We start from the raw sequence: 25,798 nt of genomic DNA, 5'->3' as shown, positions 1-25,798 counted from the left end.
CCGTCTCTTTGTCTGTCTGTGTGTTCCTCACTCAATGAACTGCAGTCCAAGGGCGTGTTTATGGCTAACACACACAAGATAAGAGGGCAACTTCGTCCAACCCGTTTTATTAGAAAGAGTCTTCTTCTCCCCCTCCTCCTATTTTGAATAAGCATCTCTCCCTCCAATAATTACCATCCATTTTGTTAATTGGGACGATGATGTGCAGCTATCTGCTACTGTTGAATTTGGTATCCCTTCTCTCTTTCCCCTTTTCTCCCAGTGTGGGTTTGCTTTGCATATTGGCCCAGGCATGGCAAGGAGAACGTGCAAAATACAGAGGGCAGCTCTTCAAACAAGCTGAAATGTTTTGTGTGTCTATTCAAATAATTTCACCCCGTGACTCTTTACCAAGCAGCTGCAGCGAAGCATGGCGTTGTGACTGAATTCTCGATGGAAAAACCCACCAAAAGGTCAATGATAAAGTCACTTTGTGATCTATGTGTACACTCTTTTGCATTTATTTATACGTAAGCAGTGAATGCTCTGTGCAAATACAGACATTAGAAAGTAATTCATTCGAGAAAAGAGAAAACGTGGGATGAATTGTGTCCCCGCTTGATTTACTGTGCACTGGGTCTACCGAAAAGAAAAGTGCTCAAATTCAGCAGCACATTAAATTAAATATCTGCCGAACAGATTCTAATTTGATCACCAAGCTGTTTCAATTTCATTAGCCTATCCCTAATGGACTTTCACAGCATATTATTCCATCTAGCACAAATCCCATTCATTGGTTCTTTTTTTTCTCCACTAAATGAGACCCTTGGTGCACAGGGACCATGTGGCCCAACACGGTGCAGTGTGAGGTCACACAAAAGCGGCTTTTTCTTTAATGGACCCTGGTGCAGAGGTAAATTAAATCACATCTGAATGCACACTGAGTAAATGCAATCAAACTAAAGATTCCCAACACCTTATTAACAGCTGTTGCAAAACATCACTCCTAGTACGGTATTGATACAATCATGGCTCTCAGTGTGTGGGCGACTGAGGCTTTGCATAAGGTCTGATTACATGTTGTCGTTGGCTGGCTCAAAGGTGCAAATGAAGTTGTGTATCAGCAGGTCAGGCAGATGAAAATCCATGGCTGAAGTTTCACCACACTTCTGTGATTTAACAAGCTTGTAATTACGCAGTATGCATTATAATTACTTCAGCTGTGTAGTATTCTGTCTATATACAGAAATTGAGTGTGATATTTAAATGGATCTGTGCTTTAGAAATTGTGTTGCTTACCGTTTTTGTGTTTAGCAGTTTATAATACGATTTTTTGAACATCTAGTAATACCATTTTTAAGGACGGAATGTTACAGGTGCAAAATAGATACTGTTATTGGTTGAATTATTGCGTCTTTGGGCCATATACTGTACAGTCTACTGTTTGGAGGGGGTGGGAGAGAAACTCCCTCTGGAAGTAACTTTGGGATTTTAGCCTTTGCAGACCATTTACATGCACGACTTATATGATACATTACAGGAAAGGGAAACCCTAAAAAGCATAACAGGGGCTCTTTAATACAGAAAATATCTTTTTTTTAATGTTTTAAATCAACAATGAAATGCTATTCTCTTGAGACTATGCTGGAAAGGGTAATGGGAAATAAATCACTTTGATTACAATTAGCTAAAAAAATGCATTGACAAGTAAATGCTATAAATATGTCAGAGAAGTAACAAAATGCCAAAGTACGTGAGTTGGCTCCAGATCTTTTAGTCTTTAAAAGTTTAAACTGTGCTGTGGTACGGTGAAGTACACCATATTTTGTTGTAGCAATGCTCTATAGTTCTTGAAATTAGCTTCAGATTCATTGGCTGTACAGAATGCAGCAAGCAAAGGTTATTTCAGGGACAGTTGCTCTTTCTGAGACAATGCAGCCAAGAAACATGCAGTAAAGTATAGTAGTGATGATAAGAATCAGTGCAGTGTCAGTACTGGAAGTTCCAAAAGCCTGAAAGTGATAGTATGGAGCTGGAGAGGCCTCTGCGGTAGCATTGATAAATGTTTTCACCGAGTCGTCCGCCATTAGTGTCAGGGCAAGTTACAGCCACAAGAGCGGACAAACAGGAAATAGAGAAAGAGCGGTTGTAAATAATTGATAAGGCTGACCCTGCGCGATTCATATTCTGCGGCAGAGGATCAAAGAGCGGAGCTCAGAGTTTGACATTGAGCCCGAACGCAGGAGTCAAAGCCATTACCTTCCCCGGCAACACTTCTGCTGCTTGTGTTTGTATTAAAAATGCAATGACTCTTCCTCTTCAGTCTGGGCTAACATTAGCTGGCACTCCTGCACATTAACCAACTGGCTAATGGACTTGCCACTATTACCCCTAACAATTACCTTCAATAGCCCTAAGTAAAGCGAGATGGAAGCCATTTTGTTCCTGTCCATTCGATGAAGCCGTTGTTGACTCTCTCAGGTGGGAAATATAGCCTGTGTTAGACCTCTGGGTTCTTTTAGGTGTGATCAATATTTCAGAGGCACAAGGCCTCCTCGCCTTGTACCCCACCCACATCGCCTCTCACAACATCTCGGCAGCCGATTATGAATGTCTGAATGAACATTTGAGCCAATTAATGATTAATGGAATTTCACAGTTTTCAGAGAAATGTTTATTTGAATAGTGCATTAAGTCTGTCACCGTACAAAGCAAAATCCCAAACCCTGCAGCCTCTGTTTCTATTATGAGAAAGTAAAACCGTGTCTGCAGTGTTTTATTCAGTCCCTCTGCAGAGTATATTTCTTCCCAAAAATGTGTGCCTTCTTCGGCTCCTGTCTGTCTGCAGCACTACGTATGCATCACTGCTCTGAGCAGCGGCATGTATTTAACATTCAGCTTTATTCATCACATTCAAATGTGTATTTTCACCCCCTTCTTTCTTTTTCAATACTTTATATCCCTTTTGTAACTTTGTATTTCCTTCAGGATGAGCCAAAGCCAATCATTGCCCGTATACCTGCTTAATAAGGCAGTTCATTCAAATTATACAATAAAAATACTCGTTGACATCTAGCCATGTAGAACATTTTTAAATGAGTCGCCCGAGTTTTTGAGCTTTGAGACTCTGCTGCCACACCAATGCAATGGATGAGAATATAATGATGTTTGTTGTTGCTCACAACATTGAAAAATCCCATTTAAAAGTCACAACTTTTATTTTCAGAGTGGCCGGCCTTGTTACTCTGTGAAGCTTGTGTGTCACGTTTTCAAAGAAAATACTTTCTGTCAAAGCAACAGCCCCTATGAAACCTCCTGGCAGTGCGTCCATTGGATTTGACAGAGTAACAAGGAGACTTTTCAGTTGGACACATTGTTGTGTAAGTGCTTATTTAATGCAGTGTTCAGCACACATTAAGGGTGAGGATGAATATTTTTCTTGTCGTTACCATATCCCAAAAGAAGGTCAAAATCATGTGTTAGTCCACATTTCTGGACATTGTCGGCGAAATAGTTTTTTCTGTATGCTCTCTTTGAAATATGGGTGACATATTCAAAGTTTCATATTAATATAAAGTTTAAGTGATTACAAAATGTAGCAAATGTTAACCAAAAAATGGTAAATACAGAATTTTTACAGATTAATACAGATTTTTTTTTATTACTAAGAGTGCTCTTGAGCAGGACACAGTATGTTGGACTGATACCCATGTTTATTGTACTTCAGTTCAACAATGCAAAAATTATGGGTTTTTTACATTTTATAACAATAATGCAGCTCTGCCTCACAGACACAAATCTGTCTGTTTGGTTTTGATCTTTTATTGGGATTTGTTGACGACATTGCAGGACTTGTTGCAAACCAAACATTAAACCACTCAATATCAAAGCTACATTTCCAATTCATGAGGACTCTTTTCTCTCGTCCAAAGGTGTGATCGGGTTTGTCTCAGCTTGTTTGGTTGTATATTTCCTTTGTGTGACTGATCCATGTATTCATTGTGGAAATAGAGAGACATTCTTCCTGTAATGATGGCTTTCAATTCACCAATAGCCTTACACAATTTCAAGACCGCAACAAATATGTCGGACGCTTGCCCAGCCTAGGGCCTGTCGAGTTTCAGTACATTCTGTACATGAAGTAATGACTGCCTCTAAAGGCCAGCACACACACAAACCTCTCCTGAACAGCCTCTTACATCCTACCCTTTAGCACATTTCTGACTCCGGAGCCCGATGCGCACAAGAACAGACAACTACAAATCACTTCGCCGTCCATGAGTTATCTCTGTCAATTACTGACGATAAATGGCTTTGGCAGTGTGAAGGCCAGGTGCATCAATCCGCTGTGTCTCACGTTGTCCTAGCTCCTCCACTCTATTGATTCTACTTCCAATGCTTCTATGATCTAGTTTTGATGGCCCCTGACCACAAAATCCAACTGAAGCGCTGATGTCAGATGAAAGGGTGGATATGTAACCCAAACTCCCCCCGTGGGACATTTTCACATTCCTGATATCAGATCTTCCTCCCTCCCAGCTGAGACTTAATATAGATCCACTGGAGTCGTCCCGCTACAACTACTCTGTGCCGGCACCAGATTTCAATCAAGGTTTGATTGCAATGTAATACCTTTTGTGGGTGGAAGAACTCCCACTTTAATAACATTATCTGACCTTAAAGTGCTTTCAATGCACATCTTCTTAAAAAAAACAGCTGGCATATAACCGCATACATTTCTCCATGTCTTTCTCTGTCTCCATAGCTCTTTTGTCAGCCTTTTTTTCTCCCTAGCTGAGCTAAATGTGCTTATTCCACCCATCTCACCTCCACAAAATGGCTTTCGGACGTCCATATCTGTCCAAAGCCTGTGGCTTAGCAGAATGACCATTCAGAGAGCTTGGGATGGGGTCTTTTGTGAGGGGCTTGTCCCCTGTACAGCAGCTGTCTTCTAAGGGGCTGTCTGTGATGGCGGTCAGCAGTATCGCCCACCACCGCTTTGACTGATCCTTTCTCCTTTCACTCTGCCCGGGGGGCTCTGCATGTGTTGGAGGCATTGATCGGCCCTGAATTGGATTGTGGCGAGCCTGATTACTGATGTCGGTGTGTGGCGGGTCACGTGGGACTGCTGGAGCGCCTCGTGCCAAGCCGGGGCCAGGAGGAGGGTTTGCTCGCTGGAATTACATTTATCAGTCTTAGTTACACGGAGCGTGAACACACCATGCCCACACATACTGTAATGCTTAAGTGACGCACAAACAAACTGCCAACATAATCTCATTTTACTCCTATAGCGGCAAAGCGGTATGCATTCCTGATTGGCATTAAATAGAGAGTGTGGGAGAGTGTTAGACTATAAAAGGGCATTAGCACATTGCACCAGTAAATTACAACTCTCCCTACTGTAATGCCATATTTAAAATGTTTTGAGAGCGACTGAGAATCTTCGGACACTGCTTTGTATTTATTGCCTCGTGATGCGACTGAATCAAAGCTCCTGTAGCGCAAGGTTACACTATATGACTTACTGTGTGTGTGTTTTGACAATGGAGAGTGTGTGTGTGAGTTTGAAAGTGATTTTCGGCCCATCATTTGTTTACTCCTGGAATAGTGGCCATCATCTTTTCCACTAAGAGAACAATAGCCATTTTTCCCCTTTGCTCGGGAGACAATGAAGTGCCTTCTATCCTCGCGAGCGACAGGCCAATAAAAAACGTAATTGGATCTGTCAATCAAACCTTGCTGCAGCGCGGGGGTGGGCTGGTTGGCAGGTGGGTGGCGGTGGTGGAAGGGTAGCCGGACAACAGCAGTAGTGCAGAAGAAGAAGAAAAGAAGAGAGGACCATTGTGAAGCATTAACACTCAGTGCCCCCTCTGCACACTGCCTGCCCGGAGGCACTCTGCAACAGTTACAGAGGTGTACAATTGTTGTGTTTTGCTGTTTGTTTGTACCAAGGCCAGGGGGGTGACAATCCGTCTTTGTTTGTAGGTATTAGTGGGTCAGTGATGTGGCTTTGATGCGACTACACAAGAGAGCCGGGGCTGCCACAGCCTCTGAAGGTCACCGTGGATGGACCAGAGCTGATGTGTCTGTCTGGGCTTTGTTTGCGCTCAGGCCATCAGACACAGTGTTTTTTCGTACCACAGAAAGGTCCTGTCATTAGTCAGGGGGATGCTTTCGTAGTATTTTTCACGGTCAACATATTCTTGTGTGTGCTTACCTCAGCCTTTAGGCGGATGGATTATTTGAATTTGCCCGTTCACACTTTTATAGTATGCATTTGCGTGTTGCTCTAAACTTTAATGATGACTGCTTAAATTAGGAGCCCATTTACTGCCTCTCTGACTGAGACGTTAAGTGCGATTTCAGATATTCTGTGTGTCGGGCTCCTACTCTCAACCCTACTTCGGCTTTTAGGAGATGTATTTCTCGTGTCTTTGGCGACATTCTTTTTCCATTATTAGTGGGGCAGGAGATTGTTACAGAGGAGAGACCCTCTGATGTTCCTTGCATGATGGTCTCAAGAACAATATCTCTTTTTATAAATAGAAAAAGGGTAATTCACTCAACAAGTGAGGCGTTAAATATTGTGTCTTGGACCGCCTCGACGGTTAAAAGAACCTGGAAACCACATGTCACCACAGGTTCATGCCTACAAAGTCATTTTACTGCAAGTTCCTTCTTCCTTTAAAAACTCCAAGAAAGCATCTGCTGTTTGCACTGTGCCTTAAATTAAGACAAGTATATTCTCCCGCGCCTCTCGACACTTGCCGAGAAACAAAAACAGGATCCTAATTTAGAGAAATAAAAAGAGACATCTGCTGTGACAAACTTGATTTAAAAGTTCATATTCGTCCCTTATAGATCTCAAAGGTAGTCCTCTATTATGAAAACAGCTTAAGTAAGGCTGAAGTAACTCAAAAAAATGTTGAAGCCTGAGGTCATCCGGGCACCAATAAAATGACACGCTTCATTTATTAGTGTACACACTGCAGCTTGGTATAATAATCCGGTGGTATTATAGTAATTCTCTCCTCTCCTATTGTATTAATATCCTCTTACATTTAATAGAGATCACCAGGTTTATGCATTGCTTCATTTAAGTTATAGCAATCATGCAACGCTTCATTGCCTTCCAGTAAATTTAAGCTCAACATTATCATGGCCTGGGTTGTAGCAGTTAGCCATGCAATGCCAGAGTCTCAGCTGACCATTTAACAATATGTCTGCCCCCTGTGCAAGTCTTCTTCATTTTGTTATGAGAAATGGTCCCTCTACTCCTGCCTTCTAAAGTAGGTAATTACATAGAGAGATTCCCTGTGGGGGATTAAAACAAATGACACAGAAAACACAGCCCTACTCCTTTGCCACTCACTCAACTCTGCTCTAGAAACCTTTTGCTTAACATGCCCATGAATACGCAAGCAGCCACAATAAAACACACTGGCAGATCATGAAAACTAGTGGGGTCGAGGGGAGAGGAGTCAGGAAATGATGGGGAGGAATCACGATTTCTGGACACGGGGAAACTGGCTTAACATTAGGAGCTAAACAAAACATATGGTTTTCATACCGTTTGCAAGGACCGCAGCAGAAAAAGGCATCTGTCCTGCCAGTTTTGCAGTGACAGGCTGCAAGGAGCATTACTCATCATTACAATCTCTGCTGGCAGCCTATTTTCATCACATTACAGTGGTATAATGAAGCGTAGCGCTGGCGTCCTCAGGTTCTCTGAGTAGTTCGCCATTAGCACCAGCCGAGGGCATTCATCCAAGTAGCTTTATTGAACTTTTTACAGTTAGTTTATTGTATAATTAATTTGTTACTGCACAACAATAGGTTGTATCTCGGCGCAGCACCAGTTCAAATTCTCTAATTTGTCTAGCTTGGAGACAAATGTGACTTATTGAGAAACATAGCTTTCTGCGAGTAATGCCAATTGCTAGTTCAGAAAAAGTACTGCATTCAAATATGTGGATTAATCCAATGCTGGAATCAGATCCCTAACTTATTCTGTGTTTTTTTTCTTTGTGTCTTTTCCAGGATCAAGGCAAAGTAAGTGTGACATTTAACATTGGGACGGTGGACATCAGTGTTAAGGAGACAACCACCGACATCGACGATGGAAAATACCATTTGGTCCGATTCACCAGGAACGGGGGTAACGCCACCTTGCAGGTGGACAACTGGCCCGTCAATGAACACTTTCCAACAGGTACTGCCTCTTTTTTTAATATTTGTCTGATAGATTTGTCTGAGTTTTCACCACTGGACATCACCTTTTTACTTTAGCAAAGGGTTCCAACAAGAACAAATCTGGAATGGTACTTAGGGAACCGGACTTGCACCAAGTTGCTGCCCTGATCCCAGGATGGGCCCAATTCCCAGAAATTGGGAAGGCAAATCATATAAATGATAGTTCTAAATGTGGATTCAACACAGGCAAAAAAAAAATCTTTCATTGTTCAACAAATGTCTCCAAATGCTTACACAACTTATTTGCGTATCCGCCTTTTAATTCAGAGTTGCTCCCAAATTCAATGGATTCTTCTAAGTCCAATTCTTAACCCCTCCACCAATTTTCGTGACTGAAACAAAGGTAAAAAGATTCTCCCTCTCCCATTATTCTTGGTAAAACATGTCAAGAGACTAAGTGTCCTCCAGTAACATTAGCACACACTATGCTCCTGTGGGAAACCATGCCTCCAAAAACGTCTCCACTTGCAAGCGCCTCACACCTGACTCTACAGGAGAGGAGCACACCGGGCTACCATCTTTTGTCTCAGAAGAGGCATTAACTGTGCAACAGCTGGCTGGTTCATTTGGGGAGAGGGATTGAAAGGCACCAAGACACATTTTGTCAGTGGGTAAGCAAGAAGAGGGTATAGGCAGAAACCAAGGGTGGCCGGTTGGCCAGATGAAGCCGCTGCCTGCCTATATCTCTCATTCCCAGGTCAGCAAAATCAGCACAGCAGCAGAATACAAATGGGGTCATCAAACAGTGCTCGCTCAGGCACTTCCTTCATTTGGAACAGAGATGTGCCGATCAGCTAGCGAGGTGTGAGAGAGAGGAGGAAGGAAGGGGGGGAAAACCCCTCTCCCGCTTCTACTTAACAGTCCATTAAATTGAGTTGGCTCTCCTGGTCTTTGATATCGGTGTCTATTGCCAGCCAGCTTAGGAGAGGCCACAGTTGTTTCCTTGTTCCCTATTACCCACTCTTCAATTTCACTCAGTCAAACGGAGCAGACGCACAGGGAAGCAACACGGGCACAAAGTGGCAGTTGAGGCGAAGAGAAGTTGGGATGACAAAAGATAATATGAAACTTCATTGATCTCTGAGGTAAGATTGTACCGCGGCAGCAAGACATAATTGGACGGAAACAGATGTAGGATAATGTTGAAGATTGAGTAGTTACATTACCAGATGTGGAGCTAATGTGACCAGAACTGTGAATTCCTAGCTAGACTTTTGAAAACAAAACAAAAATGCTGATGCTCCCCCGATGGTAAGGAGCAAATAAATAGGAGTTGATCCCTTTCACTTCTCAGCCCTATGTCTCAGCAGCCCTACAGCGCGCTCCTGGTTGTGTCATCATCGAGGACAGGGCAGCCTCCTCTCCTGCCGTGACCTGGCACGCTGTTTTGCTCTGGTTCAATGCCAGCGCAGGTGATGCTAATCTCTTCTGTCTCTGGCTTTCTTTTGCCATCGGCTGTCTTCCGCTTTTATTTTTTTCCGTGGCCCAAATAAAGTAGGAAGGGTTTCGTAACTGGATTTCAGCCGCACTAATACTGGGGAATACTGAGAAACTCCAAAACATCTGGGGCACGACATGTTAACGAGTGACATCTCCATCCCGTAGGCATTTGTGGAGGTTACGGGTTTGTTTTTTTCAACCATTCTCCATATTTAAAGACCAGTGCATTCAGCTGAGCACCTGTCATTGTCATAGTTATGTGAAAATGCTTTCTCCATCAACGTTCAATCGTTCTATCAATATGTCCGTCAATGTCTATGATCAAAAGATAGCGTCCATTAAAAAATCACTGATAGATGTCCGTTGGGTTTGTGTTTCAGTTTAAAAGAAAGAGGTTTGATTTATTTGAGCTTTGTATTCATTCCTAGTTATTCTGTTGAGGTTCTGTTCCCTTTTTCTGTCCGCCCGCCATTGAGTTGAGGTCGGGGGATCGAATGCGTGGTAATTTATTTTTCTCTTCTGCACAGGTAATTTGCAGGACACTCAGTGATAGCAATTCAACGATGATTGATTTTTGTTGCCCGCCCTCTCTGCCTTGTAAAGGCGTTGTCATCTCATGAGTAATTACATGTTAGGGGTGCAGACTCATCGACTGCTTTCGCACACTCCTATGCTCAACTTGAAGAGAGCAGCCCGCCGAGACGGCTCTCAGGTCGTTCAATAAACTGTTACCGGATCCAGGTATGCCCTTTCTCCCTGGTGAGGAATAGGTGAGAACAAAGGTGTCGGTGGATTGCTTGTCATTCAAAGCCGCTTGCAAAATAGCCTTGGGCGTGTAAATTGGACATCTTAACAGCAGTGTTTACAAAGTTACACCACCAAAGTACAAAGGCGTTACTGTCTGCTTTAAATGGAAGCAGGAGGTTTTTACAACGTGACCTAGATTAATGCTGGGTCTAATTTAAAGACATTTCCTTCTTTCTTGGGATAGACCTTAATTATATGATAAAACACTGTTATTGTATTATAGTTACTATCATAGTGGAATTTGGCGATATTGCTAAAGATAGGAAAATAGGCACGAGCAGCAAGACGAGCATGTTCTCTTTGAATAAAAGATTAACCAATAAATAAATACATTTGAATATGCAATTCATTTTTATTAAACTGGACAGCATTATATTTGGAGGTAGTTCTGATATGTTGCCCACCCTTATGCAAACATAACTGTAATATTAGGATATCATTTCAATACAGTGCATCCATCCCAACACCACCACCACAACTTCAGTAATAAACAGAGTTCTCCTCTTTTGACGATTTGAAGTTTGAAGGTAGAATGTCAAATGTATTTTTTGCAAACTGATATTTTATCTAAACACAATTTCCAGGAAGCCCATGATTATAGGGATTATCACAAATAACAATATAACGATTAGGCTTTTGAATGTGAGAGCTATTGAAGCATAACACACAGAATCACTTTTACACAACAATTCCTGATCCCAAACAGCTGCTTACGCGAGTTTTAGTGTTAGTGTGTGGGCAAAACCCTGTTTTGATGACAATGAGAACTGTCATCAATTCCTTTTATTCTGCGTTTCCCCTCCTTTTTCCATTCGTTGTTCCTCTCTCCTACAATCGTGATTTTACTTTTGTGACAACCCACATTACTGCAGGGGCTTGCCTTTGTTTAGTGAGAGGGTTCCAATTTCCTTATATAACTCTCCGAATCCTCGCGCTCTTTGATTTTGGATTACATGATCTTTTTCATGAGTTTGTTTCTTTGAATGAGGGAATTATTAGACCGAGCCAGGCGGAAATCGTGCATCACGTTTTGCCGGAGCTGGCTGAGGTCCAGGCGTTGTCTCAGATGAATGACCATTGGCCTAACTACTCTGCTTGTGCCGGGGGTGATAGCGTGCGTGTGTGTGTGTGTGTGTGTGTGTGTGTGTGTGTGTGTGTGTGTGTGTGTGTGTGTGTGTGTGTGTGTGTGTGTGTGTGTGTGTGTGTGTGTGTGTGTGTGTGTGTGTGTGTGTGTGTGTGTGTGTGTGTGTGTGTGTGTGTGTGTGTGTGTGTGTGTGTGTGTGTGTGTGTGTGTGTGTGTGTGTGTGTGTGTGTGTGTGTGTGTGTGTGTGTGTGTGTGTGTGTGTGTGTGTGTGTGTGTGTGTGTGTGTGTGTGTGTGTGTTCCATCATTTCTGGTCACAGAAGGATTGGCCTTGTTTTCCTTTTCAAACACACAAATACCTTTATCCAGGCAGAAAGGCACACAATGCTCCTGCAACCTGAAACAGGCACAATGAGTAGAACCGTTTTTGGAGATATCTGCCAATCTTTGTCTTGAAATTCAGACAAAACAATTCCTCGGGAACGAGATAAATCCCCACTCGTCCCCGGGGCCAAACATGATTAGCCCTATCTGAGACACAATCTCTGTCGCTCTCAGAACCCCGACTAAGCTGAGCGTGGAAGCCGCCAGTCTAATTCATCCTTTCAACATCATAAATTTCAGAGCGACCTGATAAATGATGAATTTACTCCGTGGCTTTGTCTGACGTCGGAGAGAGAAGGGAAAGAGGATAGAGGGAAAAGCAAAGCAGGAAGAAAAAAAAACAGGGAAACGTGGGTGAATAGAGGAGAAATGCAGACAGTGAAAGAACACAGAGGCATTTAATGGAGTAGATGACTGGAATAGGTTGACAGAAGGTAGAAAGAGCTGACGTGTAGACAGATAGATGGGTAGAGAAGAAGAGAAAGGGAGAAAAAAGTAGATTAATGATACCAGAAAATTCTTACTCTAGCTGAAGAGGTGTGAGTCAGCCGAGAAGAGCAAAGAAGGACGATTGTAATGCAGAGAGACGGAGGGGAAGAGAATAAAGGATAGTGAATAGAAAAACAGAATGAGTGACTAAAGAAGAACACATGGATTTGGGAATGAGGTGGGCAGTGCAGGATACACATAACAAGGAAACAGCTATGGGCCAGAACCTGGGGATGATGTCTTTTTGGACAAGGCAGCAGTTTATCAAATGTACTCATCATCCCCAAATTGAGAAAATGCCAGGAGCCTGTCACAGCAGCCATTTACGCAGTTTTGATGCGCTCTCAGGCCTGGCACGGCGATGGAACCCCAGTGAGATTAGTCTGGCAAGTAAACTGAATAGAACGAAGCGAACGACCAGCAGATGACTGTCGGCGTGCCAGTGTTTGTGTTGACTGAACGGCTGCCACCAAAGGGGAAACATTTACACTTTGTTTGGGCTGGGAGGAAACAAGTGGGGGATGCATCCATTAGGGCTAAAAGAGACAGAAACAGCAACAAATGTGAAATATTAACAGTGTGAAAAGGGTTTGCATCAGCCAGTCAGAAGTGTGAGAATAATGCTAAATATGCATGGTATGCACATGTGGAAATGTAAAATAATAATACCAACACTGCATAGGAATTTAGTCCTACTACTACGTTAGCTGCTAATAATAATAATGATAATAATTGTAGTAATATTGCAACTACCAATAACAATACATATTCATTTTACAATATGTTTATGCATTTTAGTACAAGTAAGAAAAACCAAGTATTGATGCACAAGAGGGAGAACTCAAAACACAGAACACAAGCTCAGATTTAGAAATATAACACAAAGGTTACAATGATTATGTGTAGTAAGAATAATCAAGAAACATGATGTCAGAGACACCAGGCTCAATATAATTTAAGTAGGGCTCCCAAACTGGTCGGATTAAGAATCAAAGTCATATATTTTTAATGGCACTTAATCAAACAGCACTCTTTGCAAGCCTTTAACAGTTGGCACTTTGGTATAAATACACTTTGAAATGTTTTCCTCACAGCATGAATAAGAATACAGTACGATCATCCACTGATTTCTAGGATAATAATATCAGTTCCAAACACAATACGTTCTACTTGTTAATTTATCACATTGGACAGATCCCCTTAGGTATTATTTATTAAGAATTGAATGGCTAAAATATTGTGTATACTAAGTGTTTATAATAAGAAAACAGAAATGAGGTTGTCTGTGCTGGAGATTTATAACCGAACAAGTTAACAAAGTTTAATCAAAGGCTCGATCATTATTGCATAGTTGAAACAGACTGTCATGATATTGACATGTATTAAAAACATTATTGAATGTATAGCCAAACCACTAACTCACATCTGTAATCAGTCAATACAAACCGGTGTATTTCCAAATAAAGTGAAAACTGCTAAAGTCATACCAATACATAAATCTAGAGATAAACATGTACTGTCAAACTATAGACCAATTTCATTGCTCTCACAGTTTTCCAAAATACTGGAAAAAATCTACTATACAAGACTAAATGACTTCATCACCAAACATAACATACTCTATGAACAACAATATGGTTTCAGAGCAAACAGAACTACATCATTTGCAGTTATAGAATTTATGGAACACATTTCTAAGGCAATAGAAAAGAAAGAATATGCAATAGGGATATTTCTGGACCTTAAAAAAGCATTTGACACGGTTGACCATGAATTATTAATTAAAAAAATACAGAGATATGGCATTAGAGGTGTTGCACTATAATGGCTATTCAGCTACCTACATAACAGGGAACAGTACGTTGAACTACAAACCCATAAATCACAATTACTGCAGGTTACATGTGGGGTGCCTCAGGGCTCAGTCTTGGGGCCATTACTATTTATTCTGTATATTAACAATATCTGTGAAGTATCCAAAACTATTAAAACCATTATTTTTGCAGACGTCACAAGTCTACTCTGCTGTGGGGACGATTTAGAACAGCTATTGGTCACAATGGAGAAGGAACTGAGCAGGATGAAGATCTGGTTTGACCAAAATAAATTAACATTGAACGCAAGCAAAACCAAACTCATCATATTTGGGAATCGATCGACCAATACAGAGAAGAAACTCACTATAAATGGCTTCCAATTAGAAAGAGTATCGGAAATAAAATTCCTTGGAGTAATCATAGACAATAAATTAAGTTGGAAACCACATATAGGCTATATCAAAGCCAAAATATCCAAATCAATAGCAATTCTGAATAAAGCCAAATACCTAATTAATCAAGCTTCCTTGTTTATGCTGTACTGCTCCTTCATACTGCCATACATGATGTATTGTGTGGAAGTTTGGGGGAACACATATAAAACAAATACACATCCTATCTTCATCCTGCAAAAAAGAGCCATACGAGTTACACATAAAACTACGTACAGAGAACCAACAAATAGATTGTTCATCAAACTAAAAAAACTAAAACTACAAGACCTGGTTGACTATAAAACTATTCAAATTATGTTCAAATCCTCAAATCAACAATTACCTCATAATATCCAGGGACTTTTCACACGGAGAGAAAGCATGCACATGTTGAGAGGAAACTGCATTTTTTTTTAAAAACACCCGTACGAACAAATGCCAAACTTCATTGCATCTCATCAAAAGGTGTTAGTCTGTGGAATAACTGTAATGATGCACTGAAATATTGTAAAAGTCTATCTAAACTGAAAGTTTTATTTAGGAGCCAAATCATTAATGGTTATGAACAGGACCTGGAAAATCCCATTTGTTGTTATTTCTTGTAATTGTAAAAGTAATTTCTTTCTGATTGTTTTATCAAAAAGCAAACAAACATGTCGCTGATGACGATGACCTAATATTTAATTTATAAGAAAAATATATGCTAGAGTGGGTAGGACCAGAAAAGTTTTTTTAAGCTTCTTCTTGCTCCTGTTGAACATGACAGAGACTATTGGAGAATTATTATTGTTTTTTTTGTTATTATTCTTTTTTTTTTTGTACTTTGCTATAATTATTAATTTGAGTGAGAAAGAAAAAGGGGAAAAAAATAGTGTATATATATATATGTATATATATATATGTATATATATATATATTGTATGTGTTTGTTTCTGACATGTTCAATAAACTGACTAAAAAAAAAAAAAAGTATATATGTGCAACCTAATAATAGATTTTTAGATGACACCGAAATATGAGAAATAATCAAACACATAATGTTGCTTAATTTCACTGTCCTCTTTGTAATGAAAGCTTCATATACAAATAGCGAAATATGTGTCCACTCTGCTTTGAAAAAAATATTGATTTTATAATAAACAATACTGCTTTTATTGGTAAGGTCATCCATTCTGGAGTCACCTTTAGAAATTGAATATCAAATTGACAAACTAGAGAGATTGTTCTCATTAGTTGGATAATTAGCTTGTGGTGTATTCATTACAGGGGGGGCTGTCACCTCATTAATCACCCAGAACAATGTAAGAGCTATACCTGAGACCAAGCCATTAGCAGTGCAGGCCAAGCTTACCCTGCATTCTCTCAGTTTCAGATGTGATTTCACTCCAGCTAAGTGAACATATTAGCAACGCTTTGTAGACGCTGCACATCCTCCCTTCTGTGTTATTCCCGCCCCAATCCATCCCTCCACCTACTTCCACGAAAGTCCTCACCTTTCCGTCAGTCCTCTGCTTTCTCATGCAGCCATCGTACCTCCCTATGTGGTCCTCGTCCACTGGAGAGTGTATTTGGCTGCCACCCGAAACCTCTCTGAGATCAAAGGAATAGGGCTGGGGCCCTGTGAGTAGCTGAGTAACCTGCTGGCACGCTGCAGATACGGTCCTTTAGCTCCTGGAGATCCCTCACAGCCATATCCACACACACATACTGCCCAGCTGGCTTTAAGCTGAGAACTTCGCCCAAAAAATTTTTTTCTTCTCCGACAGGTAGAAAGGACCGATAGAATAGAGGAGTGAGGAGAGGAAACTGATACGAGCATATGGGGTACCTAACTACTTTGCAGCATGAGTGGCTTAATTAACAGTTTAATGTAACTGTGGTGTGCTCCCTCCGTATGTGCAATTGTATTCAGCAGGTGGGAACAGTTGGTATTCAGATATGCAGGTAATAACTGAACCACGAAAGAACAAAAAGAAGACTGTGTAGAACAAAGACAGGCATTATATCTTACCCAGAAAACACACTTGGTCAGGTGGCTCGAAATTGGCAGCCTGGTCTCACTCCAAGGGCGTCAAAGACAGACACCCCCTTAAGTTTGTATGAGACGCACTGGGCTTTTGGCTATTCCAATGTAACGGGCAAACAAAAAAAGATCAAAAGTCCTCTGAGGGTTGAAGGGAGTTGTGTTGGATTGGTCTAACAAACACAAGGGATCGGCCTTTGTGTCCCGTGGTTTAGCCCAAACCATGTTTTTTTTAAAACCTAATAAGATAGATCTGTTGTCTACCCTAACATTAACAATGCAAAGGGTGCTTTAATATTGACTTGAATGTGGAAGAACTTTTGTTTTTACAGCGCCTTTTGAGTCTTCCGAATTCTGAGGGGTTCTGACACCTCATGCCAACATTTAATAGTTCACACACAGTCATACATCAATGGCAGAGCGGCTTCACAAGCTGCCAAAATGCTCATCTAGTCCAATGCTCATTCACACACATACTCTCCACCAATAGCTGTGCCTTTTGGAGCAATTTGGGGTTCAGCATCTTACCCAAGGACTGGATAAACCAGAGATCGAAACCACCGATCATTGGACAACCCACTGTACCTCCTGAGCCTCAGCCAAGCCATTATAGTAGAGGCTTATGCCCAAGAGTGAAAATAGGGATGCACTCATGTTGCCTTGAGTATGTGTGTGTATAATGTAGTCAGTAGATAAATCACCTGAGAGACTCCAAGCAGCATTTCCAGAAAGCCTTTTCTCACAATTGTAAAGCCTTGCCCTTTCATTTGTGTTATAAATCATGGAATACTCATGCCCCTTTTTCCTCCAAATTCCCATCTGGTTACTGAGTGACATCATGGTGTCATTATTCTTTAAAGGCTTCACAGTCTTTTGTCGTACCCCAAAATATTCGATGTTGAATGTCCCAATCGTATTGTCGGTGTCTTTTAGGGAAGGCTCGGTGGCAAAATATTTCAACCTGGAAAATACACAATGGAACATGCCAGGAATAATACTAAGCACACACTTAGCATTCAATGTAAAAGGTGGCCTATCAGCCGCAGCTGGGGTTCAGCTGTTTTTTCTCAAAAAGACCTCCCACCATGTCGGTAATGATATCATTTGTATGCATTGTCCTCCTCGAGTCTTTGTCGCTGTGGGACTTCCCTCCCCATAGGTCTGCAGTACTTCATATTACCACTTCCTCCTCCATCGTTGCCCCCTTACAAACCTGCTACACAGCTCTTTCCTTTCAAATACGCTTCCAACCCAATCATTTCTTGGCCCTTGAAATATTAAAGCAGGTGGTGTCCAGTGGGAGAACAAGTGCATATTAATTATCTCCAATTTGCTACACAGAAAGGCAGTTAATGCATTTTCTAGGTTTTTAATGTGATGCCTATTGTCTTTAGTATGCAATATAATGATTGTATTATGTAGACTGGTTGTATTTCCTGTGTTTTCACCTTTTCTTGCAGGTTGTTTAAAAAGTGTGTCTTTTCTATGAGTGCTATGAAAATGTGCTTTTAGTCTATGGATACTTTGTTAAATATTGGTGTGGAGTGTGCTGTATAAATATACATTTAAAACGTAAACTAAAAAAACTCATCATAAAGCTTTTATAAATTCTTCTAAACAAAGATAAACATCGTTATAAACCACTGTATAAATGTTTGATGTCTGTTGCTGTTGCCGACTGTTTCAAGCTGTTTGTTAAACTCTCAAACTTTAAAGGCAACAGCGACATTGAGCGCTATCAAATGGCAAATAAGAAAATCCCGTTCAAATATACCCGGCCAGTAGAAGATTGGCTTCAGGAGAAAGGTAAATCTCTATCGACCTTCTAGAATGTTTCTCTTTTTATTTTTCTGTCATTTCATCGGCTTGTTCCCTTTCAACCTCTGAGAATGAAAAACCACCCCTTAAACCCTTTTTAAAAATCAAGTTAAAAAAAATAGTTCTCTCCTTTGGTTTTTATTTTTTATTTCTTCCCCCTTTTTGTCATTGTCATCCTTTAAAATTGTGTTGAATCATGGTGTCCAGTTAAAGGGACTGGGGAGAGCTTTTAAAACCATGCAAAGATAAGTACTGTGTGCAAAATTGTCTAAAGGGACAGCATGCAACAATAGGCTTGGCTCAAATCCTCTGCAATGTTTGAGAACAAACTAATCAGTGGGCATACCCCCCTGAAGACCTTCCAAACAGCAGGTGTTTCTCCCTGCTGTAATGTATCTGATTGTAGTCGCACACGATCAAATCCCCCCTTTTTGGTGATGGAGAGCTAATTGGAGCCTTTTTGACAGCAAAGCCTGCCAACGTGCCCTGATAGAATTTTCAATCACTGAAATCAACCTTGTTTATGTTTAAAACATTTACGAGGATTAAAAGAAATCTACTCCTGCCTCTCTTACTCAACATAATAACATCATAAACTGCTTTTTAAAGTTCATTGCACATAAAGATCTTAACCTGATTATAAAGTCCCTTTAACAACTGCTAAAACTCAGGTGTGAAAACCCCATTACTGCTGCCTGCATGACTCCACACGTGCTATTTCATTTTTCGCTTCTGTGACATGTACGTCCTCTCCCTGTCATTCCTTGTGTATTGTAATTGTGCAAATAAGACAGGCATGCAGTGCTTTCTGTATGTAAATTACACAAATGAGATTTTCAATTATGATTCTAGTATTGCAAAAGTTTGGTACATTTTCATTTCATAATTAATGCATGAGCACTGTGTTTTGACAAGGATATTTAGACGTCTCCTAATGAAATTCCCCATGACATGTAGTGAGTGTGTATTGCTCATACTTTATCATAATATGCCAAACCCTGTATCCATATTTATTAATCATCCTACCGCATGAGTCCACTGTTTTGTCCAGAGAATATTAAGCGTGCCTGTGGAACTTGTTCTAGCTCATTTTTCCAAAAAATAATGTCAATACCTGCATGTGTTACGATAAAGCTGCTATAGCTGAATGGTTTGTGTTGTTTCCAGCATTAGCTCTTTCAGGGGGCTTTTTCTTGTGTTGTCCAAGAGAGAAAGCCTTCCTATTGTAGATAACAGTGCATATAGCTGCAGGCTTTTAGAGTGAACAGAACAGGTGGGGTTGTTGAGAACTGATACTTGAGTTTTTTCAGCATGTTTCATCACTTTTCACCATTTTACCTCAATCCTCACTCGTTTAATCAAGCGGTAAATCCATAATGGTAACAGACATAGTCTTTTTCCGTTAATGCTTTTTATCCGTAATAAAAAAGTAGTTCCTCCGCTTTTAGATCCAAAGCGTATAAATACTATCGTCCCTCCCTCCGCGCCAGGCCGGCAGCTGACAATCTTCAACACCCAGGCCACGATCTCCATCGGCGGAAACGACCGGAAGCGACCCTACCAGGGCCAGCTCTCCGGCCTCTATTACAACGGCCTCAAAGTCCTCAACATGGCCGCCGAGGGCCACGGCAACGTCAAAGTGAACGGCAGTGTGCGGCTGGTGGGCGATGTGCCGGTGACCCGGGGCGCCGCACGCACCACCACCTCGGTGCCGCCTGAGATGTCCACCACCTTTATTGAGACCACCACCACGCTCTCCACTACGACCACGCGCAAACAGCGTTCACCACCCACCATTCAGGTAAGGCAGGCAACATGTGTGCTTCAGTATGTATGTGTGTGGTGAGTGACGTTAGTTCCAATTCAAAGATGGTTCTGTGTGTGTTCCAATAAGGATGGCCAATTGTGGCCAAAGATTTCACGACAAGGATATAATCACAATATCTAAAGAGAATTTGGAGGGATAATTATAAAATTCTCAAAATCCGATTTTTGATGAAGGAGTATTGTAGCCAAAACAGAATGCACGATTAAGATATTATTATATTATTATTTTATTTTTTTTATTATTAATTTGCAAAAGAACACTCCAAAAACGAGTATATTGAGGTAGAGGGAAACCACAAATGAAGTTGGAAATTATTTAAAAGTTGCTTCTATATTTATACAATATTGAATATGTTCGAAATAATTGATATTATTAAACTCATATCTCATTTTGTAAATATCGTCAAATGGTTCTTACTGAGCTACAGTAATGCTTTTTTTATGTAATCCATATAGTGAGTGCCTTTTCAGGCCCAGTTTGTAGAACGATTTGAGTCAACAATGCAAATAATATCCTGAACTTATCTTAAAGGAATAGATCAATATTTTGGGGGATACGCTCATTAACTTCCTTATCCAGAGTTGGATGAGGAAATTGATACCCCTCGTACATATGTCTGATGAATATGAATCCAAGAGCCAACAGCTGGTTATCTTAGATTAGCGCAAAGACTGGAAATGGGGAAAACAGCTAGACTGACTGTCTGAAGATAACTGATAAGATAGCTGTCTTTATGCTAAGCTAAACTAACCGGCTGCTGGCTCCAGCTTCATGTTAACTGTACACTGTATCAACTGTTGTATCTTATTCTGGACAGGAAAGGAAATTATTGCTCTTCCAAAAATGTCACACTCCTTCCATAAACCCATTGGTTACTGTCCAAAGTGTTGGTAAAGTTGCATTCAATTGCATTGTTCCTTGAGAAACTTGAGTGTGTGAGCTGAATATTTTGTCCCCTAATTATCAGCTTTGAAAATGTGATAAAGTGACATGCCAAAAATTCAAAAGCCCTCTCCTCTATTTGATGTGTTTTTATGACTTTTCTGTGAGTGGGTGGATTGGAGCGGCGCTGCCTTTTTTCCCCCTTTTTGATCAGCCAAGGTCAGAATACTGTATTTCTCAATCTAAGAGGATTGCATGCTGCTGCTCGTCGAGGTGGGCAAAGCCGGCCTTGCCTCTCTCTCTGTCTTCTTTTCTCCGTCCATCTGTATCTGTCATTCACCCACTCCGGCCTAACACAGGCCTTTCTCCAATACCTCCTGACTCGAAGCCAATGAATGTCACCGCCGTGCCAAGAAAGTAATCACGCCGAGCAGTCCTTTGACACCCAGAGGACAAATTGAACCATTCGTTGTTCATATTAAAGCAATAACTCTCCCTCAGGGGGGGTGAGACAGGGTTGTTGGTGGACGACAGACAGGGGCCGCTGTTATCAGCCTCTTCACCTCAACAACAGATTGCCCGGCGTGCAGTGATGGCCCTTGACACTTGTATGTCTCTATCAGAGTGCAACTGTGTGGGAGTCAGAGCCAAAGCCACTAAATACCAAGAAAGGCCCAGTGTCAAGCTCTCATAAGTGCGGTTTCGAAGTTCCGGCGCAAGAGCAGAGCAATCCATATTCTTTTCCGTCTACGCGTAGCATGAGTAATGCGCGATGATGATGACTGAACTGAGATACATTACACCAGCATCTGTCTCCGGCACCATCAACAAGGTCACATCGGATCAAAGAATAACGTGGCATCGCTGGGAAAATGGCATTTTGTGTCATAGGCTATTAATATCAAAGGAAGTCAATAAGTTGCCTGCGTTATGTGAAAGATCTTTTATACACAGCATTCTCCTTTTCAAGGTGAAATGATGAAGCTATACCACTTTTGTCAATACCCAAGATGCGGCTGTTTGATGCCAAATTATCTTTTTTGCCCTCCCTAACTTTTCCCTTTACTTCCGAGAGCGTGCTCCGTTCCTTCTTCTTCTACAACCTTCCATAGCACTTTGATTCACACCGCTGTGTCGCGGAATTTCATTTGCCAAGGCCTTTAATTTTACTGTTCCCAAGTCGGCTGTCAAACACGGTGGTGTGAGAGGTAAAGAGAGGACCTGTACCAGTTTGGCAGATGTCTCCACCCCTCAGGGTAGTATAGGGCCGTACAGGGAGTGGAGCTATCATTAGTGATGTACCGCAGTGCTGGAAGAGAGCAATAGGAATCTGACACCGAGCCGGAGTCCAGTGTGTGTGCAGCTGTTTTAGTTGAGGGTGTGTGTAGACTTTAAATGTGTGTGTTTCAGTGGAGAACCGTCAGGGCCTTCAAGGTATTCAGAGAATACCCTGGAACACTCAAATAAATATATACATAAAACAAACAAAAAATCGATTTAATTATATAAATAAAATGTAAAAAAGATCTAGTATTACAGTGTTACGTCGATTTATTTGTCCTTCTCGGACCATGGTCTACGCAGTTCAGTGGTTTTGTGTTAGAAAAGAAAGCAACCAATCAGATCTTGTTCTGGGTCTCTGGTAGAATATCCGCCAACCAAGGTATTCTACATCCTTGATAGAATGCCCTGGCCGTTGCACTGAATGGACATTTGGACTGACAGTTTGATCAACCAATCAGATATTGATTTGTAGCCAATGGGCGTATTCTTTCAGAGTTTCCCTCGGTTCCAGGGTACTCTAGAAGGCCCGGTAGTTAACTGGCTCGAGACAGAGGATCTAGATGCGACGAAGCAATTCATGCCGTTCTATTGTTTTTAACGTTGAAATGGCAAGTGCAACAGATGAAGATGAAGTTCTTGCGGAATTGTTGTGAGTACCCTTTTCAAGAAGGCAATTCAGTGAAAAGACGGACATTATAACGCCGGGGGGGGGGTGTTTACAGAAGGTCCAGTTGTGATAGACACGGTTAGCCACTGGTGTGTTTTGATATCTTCACATCTATTATTGGTCCACTTCACCAGCACTAGCTGTTTCTTTTTCCGAGGTGAGAAGTGACAAATCCCCTGACATCCCAGGATCAACCGAATGAGAGACAGGGGTGGGAAGTGGAGAGAACCAATCTCACGCTTAATTAATGATGGCTCCGCCGGGACGCACCGACAGACACCATTCATTTTCTTTTACTCTCTTTCTCTCTGTCTGTCAGCGTGTTACTTGGACACTGTGTGACCTCAACGGGGTCTAAAGACTAGCGTGGACTGGAAAGAGACCGTTGTGGTTTAGAAGATTTAACTTCAGCTGTTTTAAGTATGTTTTACAAGCTGAAGTTACAGTCATTCACTAAATATGTAATGCTTTACTTACTTTAATGGAACAGCAGTTCATATGCGATTTTCCCACATTTGTCTTTCCATTTATATATTTTTAAAGTTTCAAGAAGACAAATGAGGAAACTTGTTTGCTGTAAACATCTTCTTGCAACACTGAACTTCTGAATAAATTGTAAAAATGAAATAAAAATGATTCCCTTTCCTAGTGTTGCCCAGCTTATGAAACATTCCCTAATTGAATGTTTAAACGCACAAAGAGAAAACATGGAACTTGTAAACCTTGAAGTTAGACGTAAGTATTTCAATTAACAAGAAGCAAACAAAACTAAATTCAAAAAGAAGGTTTATATGCAACATAAGATTCCCAATTCTGATAATAATTCTACAAGTTCTATCTTCAGAATTCCACTTATAGACAAAATAAATTGTAATAATGCTTGGCCATAATCAGTTATTTTTAAGTCTTATTTTGTATTGAGAGCGTTGGGTAATAAGCAATATCTTCTTGCATCACAACAACCTTTGGATAGATTTGGTAAATCAGTAAAATAATATCCGTTCCTTGTGTTGTGGAGCTTTGAAACACTCGCTAATTGTATGTTTGCATGCACAAGAGGACAACATAGCTCCTGTAAACCACAACAATCTGTTTCTATAAAATGTAGTCCAATGATGTCTGAGCGTTAGGCTAGAAATCGTTTTTTCTCGCCATGTCATACCTCTTTGTGGATATGTTACAGGGCCTTAGACCTGGCATTACATATGTCAACAGACTGGCACATTCTGAAGAAGAGCGCCCCCGCCCGCCCACCGTCCCGCTCCCGAAGCCTGCCTAACTTCTAAAGACTCAACCCGAGTCATCGTTCTGTGTTTCATCCGTTTAACATTCGGAAAATCTCTTTGATCATGTGCCTCAGTGGAGGGTGACTAATGCTTACCATGTTAGCTTTACCTCCCTGCCATAGACTCTTAACATAACGCTGTGTAAAGCCGCGGTGACACAGAAACGCTAACATAATGCGAAGATAATGCTGCGTGTGACATATGCACATTAAACAGCTGCTCTTTAGAATGAACAGAGAGGTTCCCTGTGAGAAATCCTGACACTCAAACAGCCCTTTATTTTTCTCCATCCCATTGCAATAAATATTAATCAGTTCTTTATTGACTTGGCAAGACAAGTAAATAAGGTTGAGAAAGAGCAATACAACAGTCAATAAATATAAACAAGAATAATAGAATAAATATTGTGCTCTTACAAACCTGTTTACTTTAAGCTTTGTTTTAGCCTCAAACGGCTTTTAATATGGGAACGTTTTCTCCCCAAAGGAATAAACCGTTTGACATGAGCTCTGTTGGCTGTCTGAGCTCAGTGTTCATACAGTAAGTGGTTGGTGTTGAAGTTTAAATGGCATGTCACTTATTCTGGAAGTTAAACATTACTGATTCAAATGATACTTGTAGCTTATATAATGAAAAGAACCAGTATGAACGACGGGAGATGATTTCCCATTAAAGGAAGACCAATTGTACATTCAAAAGGTTAACGTAGTTTGGAACCACAATTAAAACAATTTAAAGTTTTGAGGCAACATTTGAAACTGGGTTTGGAATAAACCTGTGTATTCATATCCCATTCAAGATAAAAGGGAAACTAGAAGTGCATTCGGTTAACAAAAGTGACAAATATGCCTGGGAATAGTCTATTCAAAATGTAATGGGTTCTTCCTTGGCCCATGCTAGATCCCTCCATCAAGTTTCATGAAAATGTGGCCAAATTGTTCATATAATTTATACTTTTTTCTCCAACAATGCTGCTCTATACCTGTGCGTAAGAGTGTTGATGTTGTCAGAAGTTCCTCACTGCAAATTCAATCGTCAATCCCATATTGATCTTCTGTTGTGTTGGTTATCCGTCAGGGTGACACACAGGTGGATGAAATGTCAGTATTACATTTAATCAAGCCTCTCTAAAACAGGTATAGCTTGTTAAGCACCTACCTAAGCTTTTCCAGCTGTACAGAGTACTGGTTGAAACCAAAGAATAGATTTCACGCTCTCTGGTTTGATGTGGATAGTCAGTGTGGGAATACTCATTTATGCGAGTCTGTCTATCAGGGGATATCGACGTCTCTCGTACTCAATTAACTCGCACTGCTGGCCTG

General features: G+C 41.0%; 1 protein-coding gene across 2 annotated transcripts in view; it reads left to right on the top strand.

Annotated features, from left to right (window-relative positions):
• nrxn3b (neurexin 3b) overlaps positions 1-25,798 on the top strand; it is a 332,817-nt gene that overhangs the window by 278,359 nt on the left and 28,660 nt on the right. For both annotated transcript variants that reach the window (XM_079642411.1, XM_079642410.1), the window contains 3 exons: positions 8,023-8,194; positions 18,428-18,517; positions 20,020-20,330. In XM_079642411.1, coding sequence (XP_079498537.1) covers positions 8,023-8,194; positions 18,428-18,517; positions 20,020-20,330 — 573 coding nt within the window. The remainder of the gene's footprint in view (positions 1-8,022; positions 8,195-18,427; positions 18,518-20,019; positions 20,331-25,798) is intronic.

Source organism: Notothenia rossii (assembly GCF_949606895.1).
Source record: "Notothenia rossii genome assembly, chromosome: 8".
Lineage (NCBI taxonomy): Eukaryota > Metazoa > Chordata > Actinopteri > Perciformes > Nototheniidae > Notothenia > Notothenia rossii.
The sequence above is the reverse complement of the archived record's forward strand: the minus strand, read 5'-3'. Positions and strand labels throughout refer to the sequence as shown.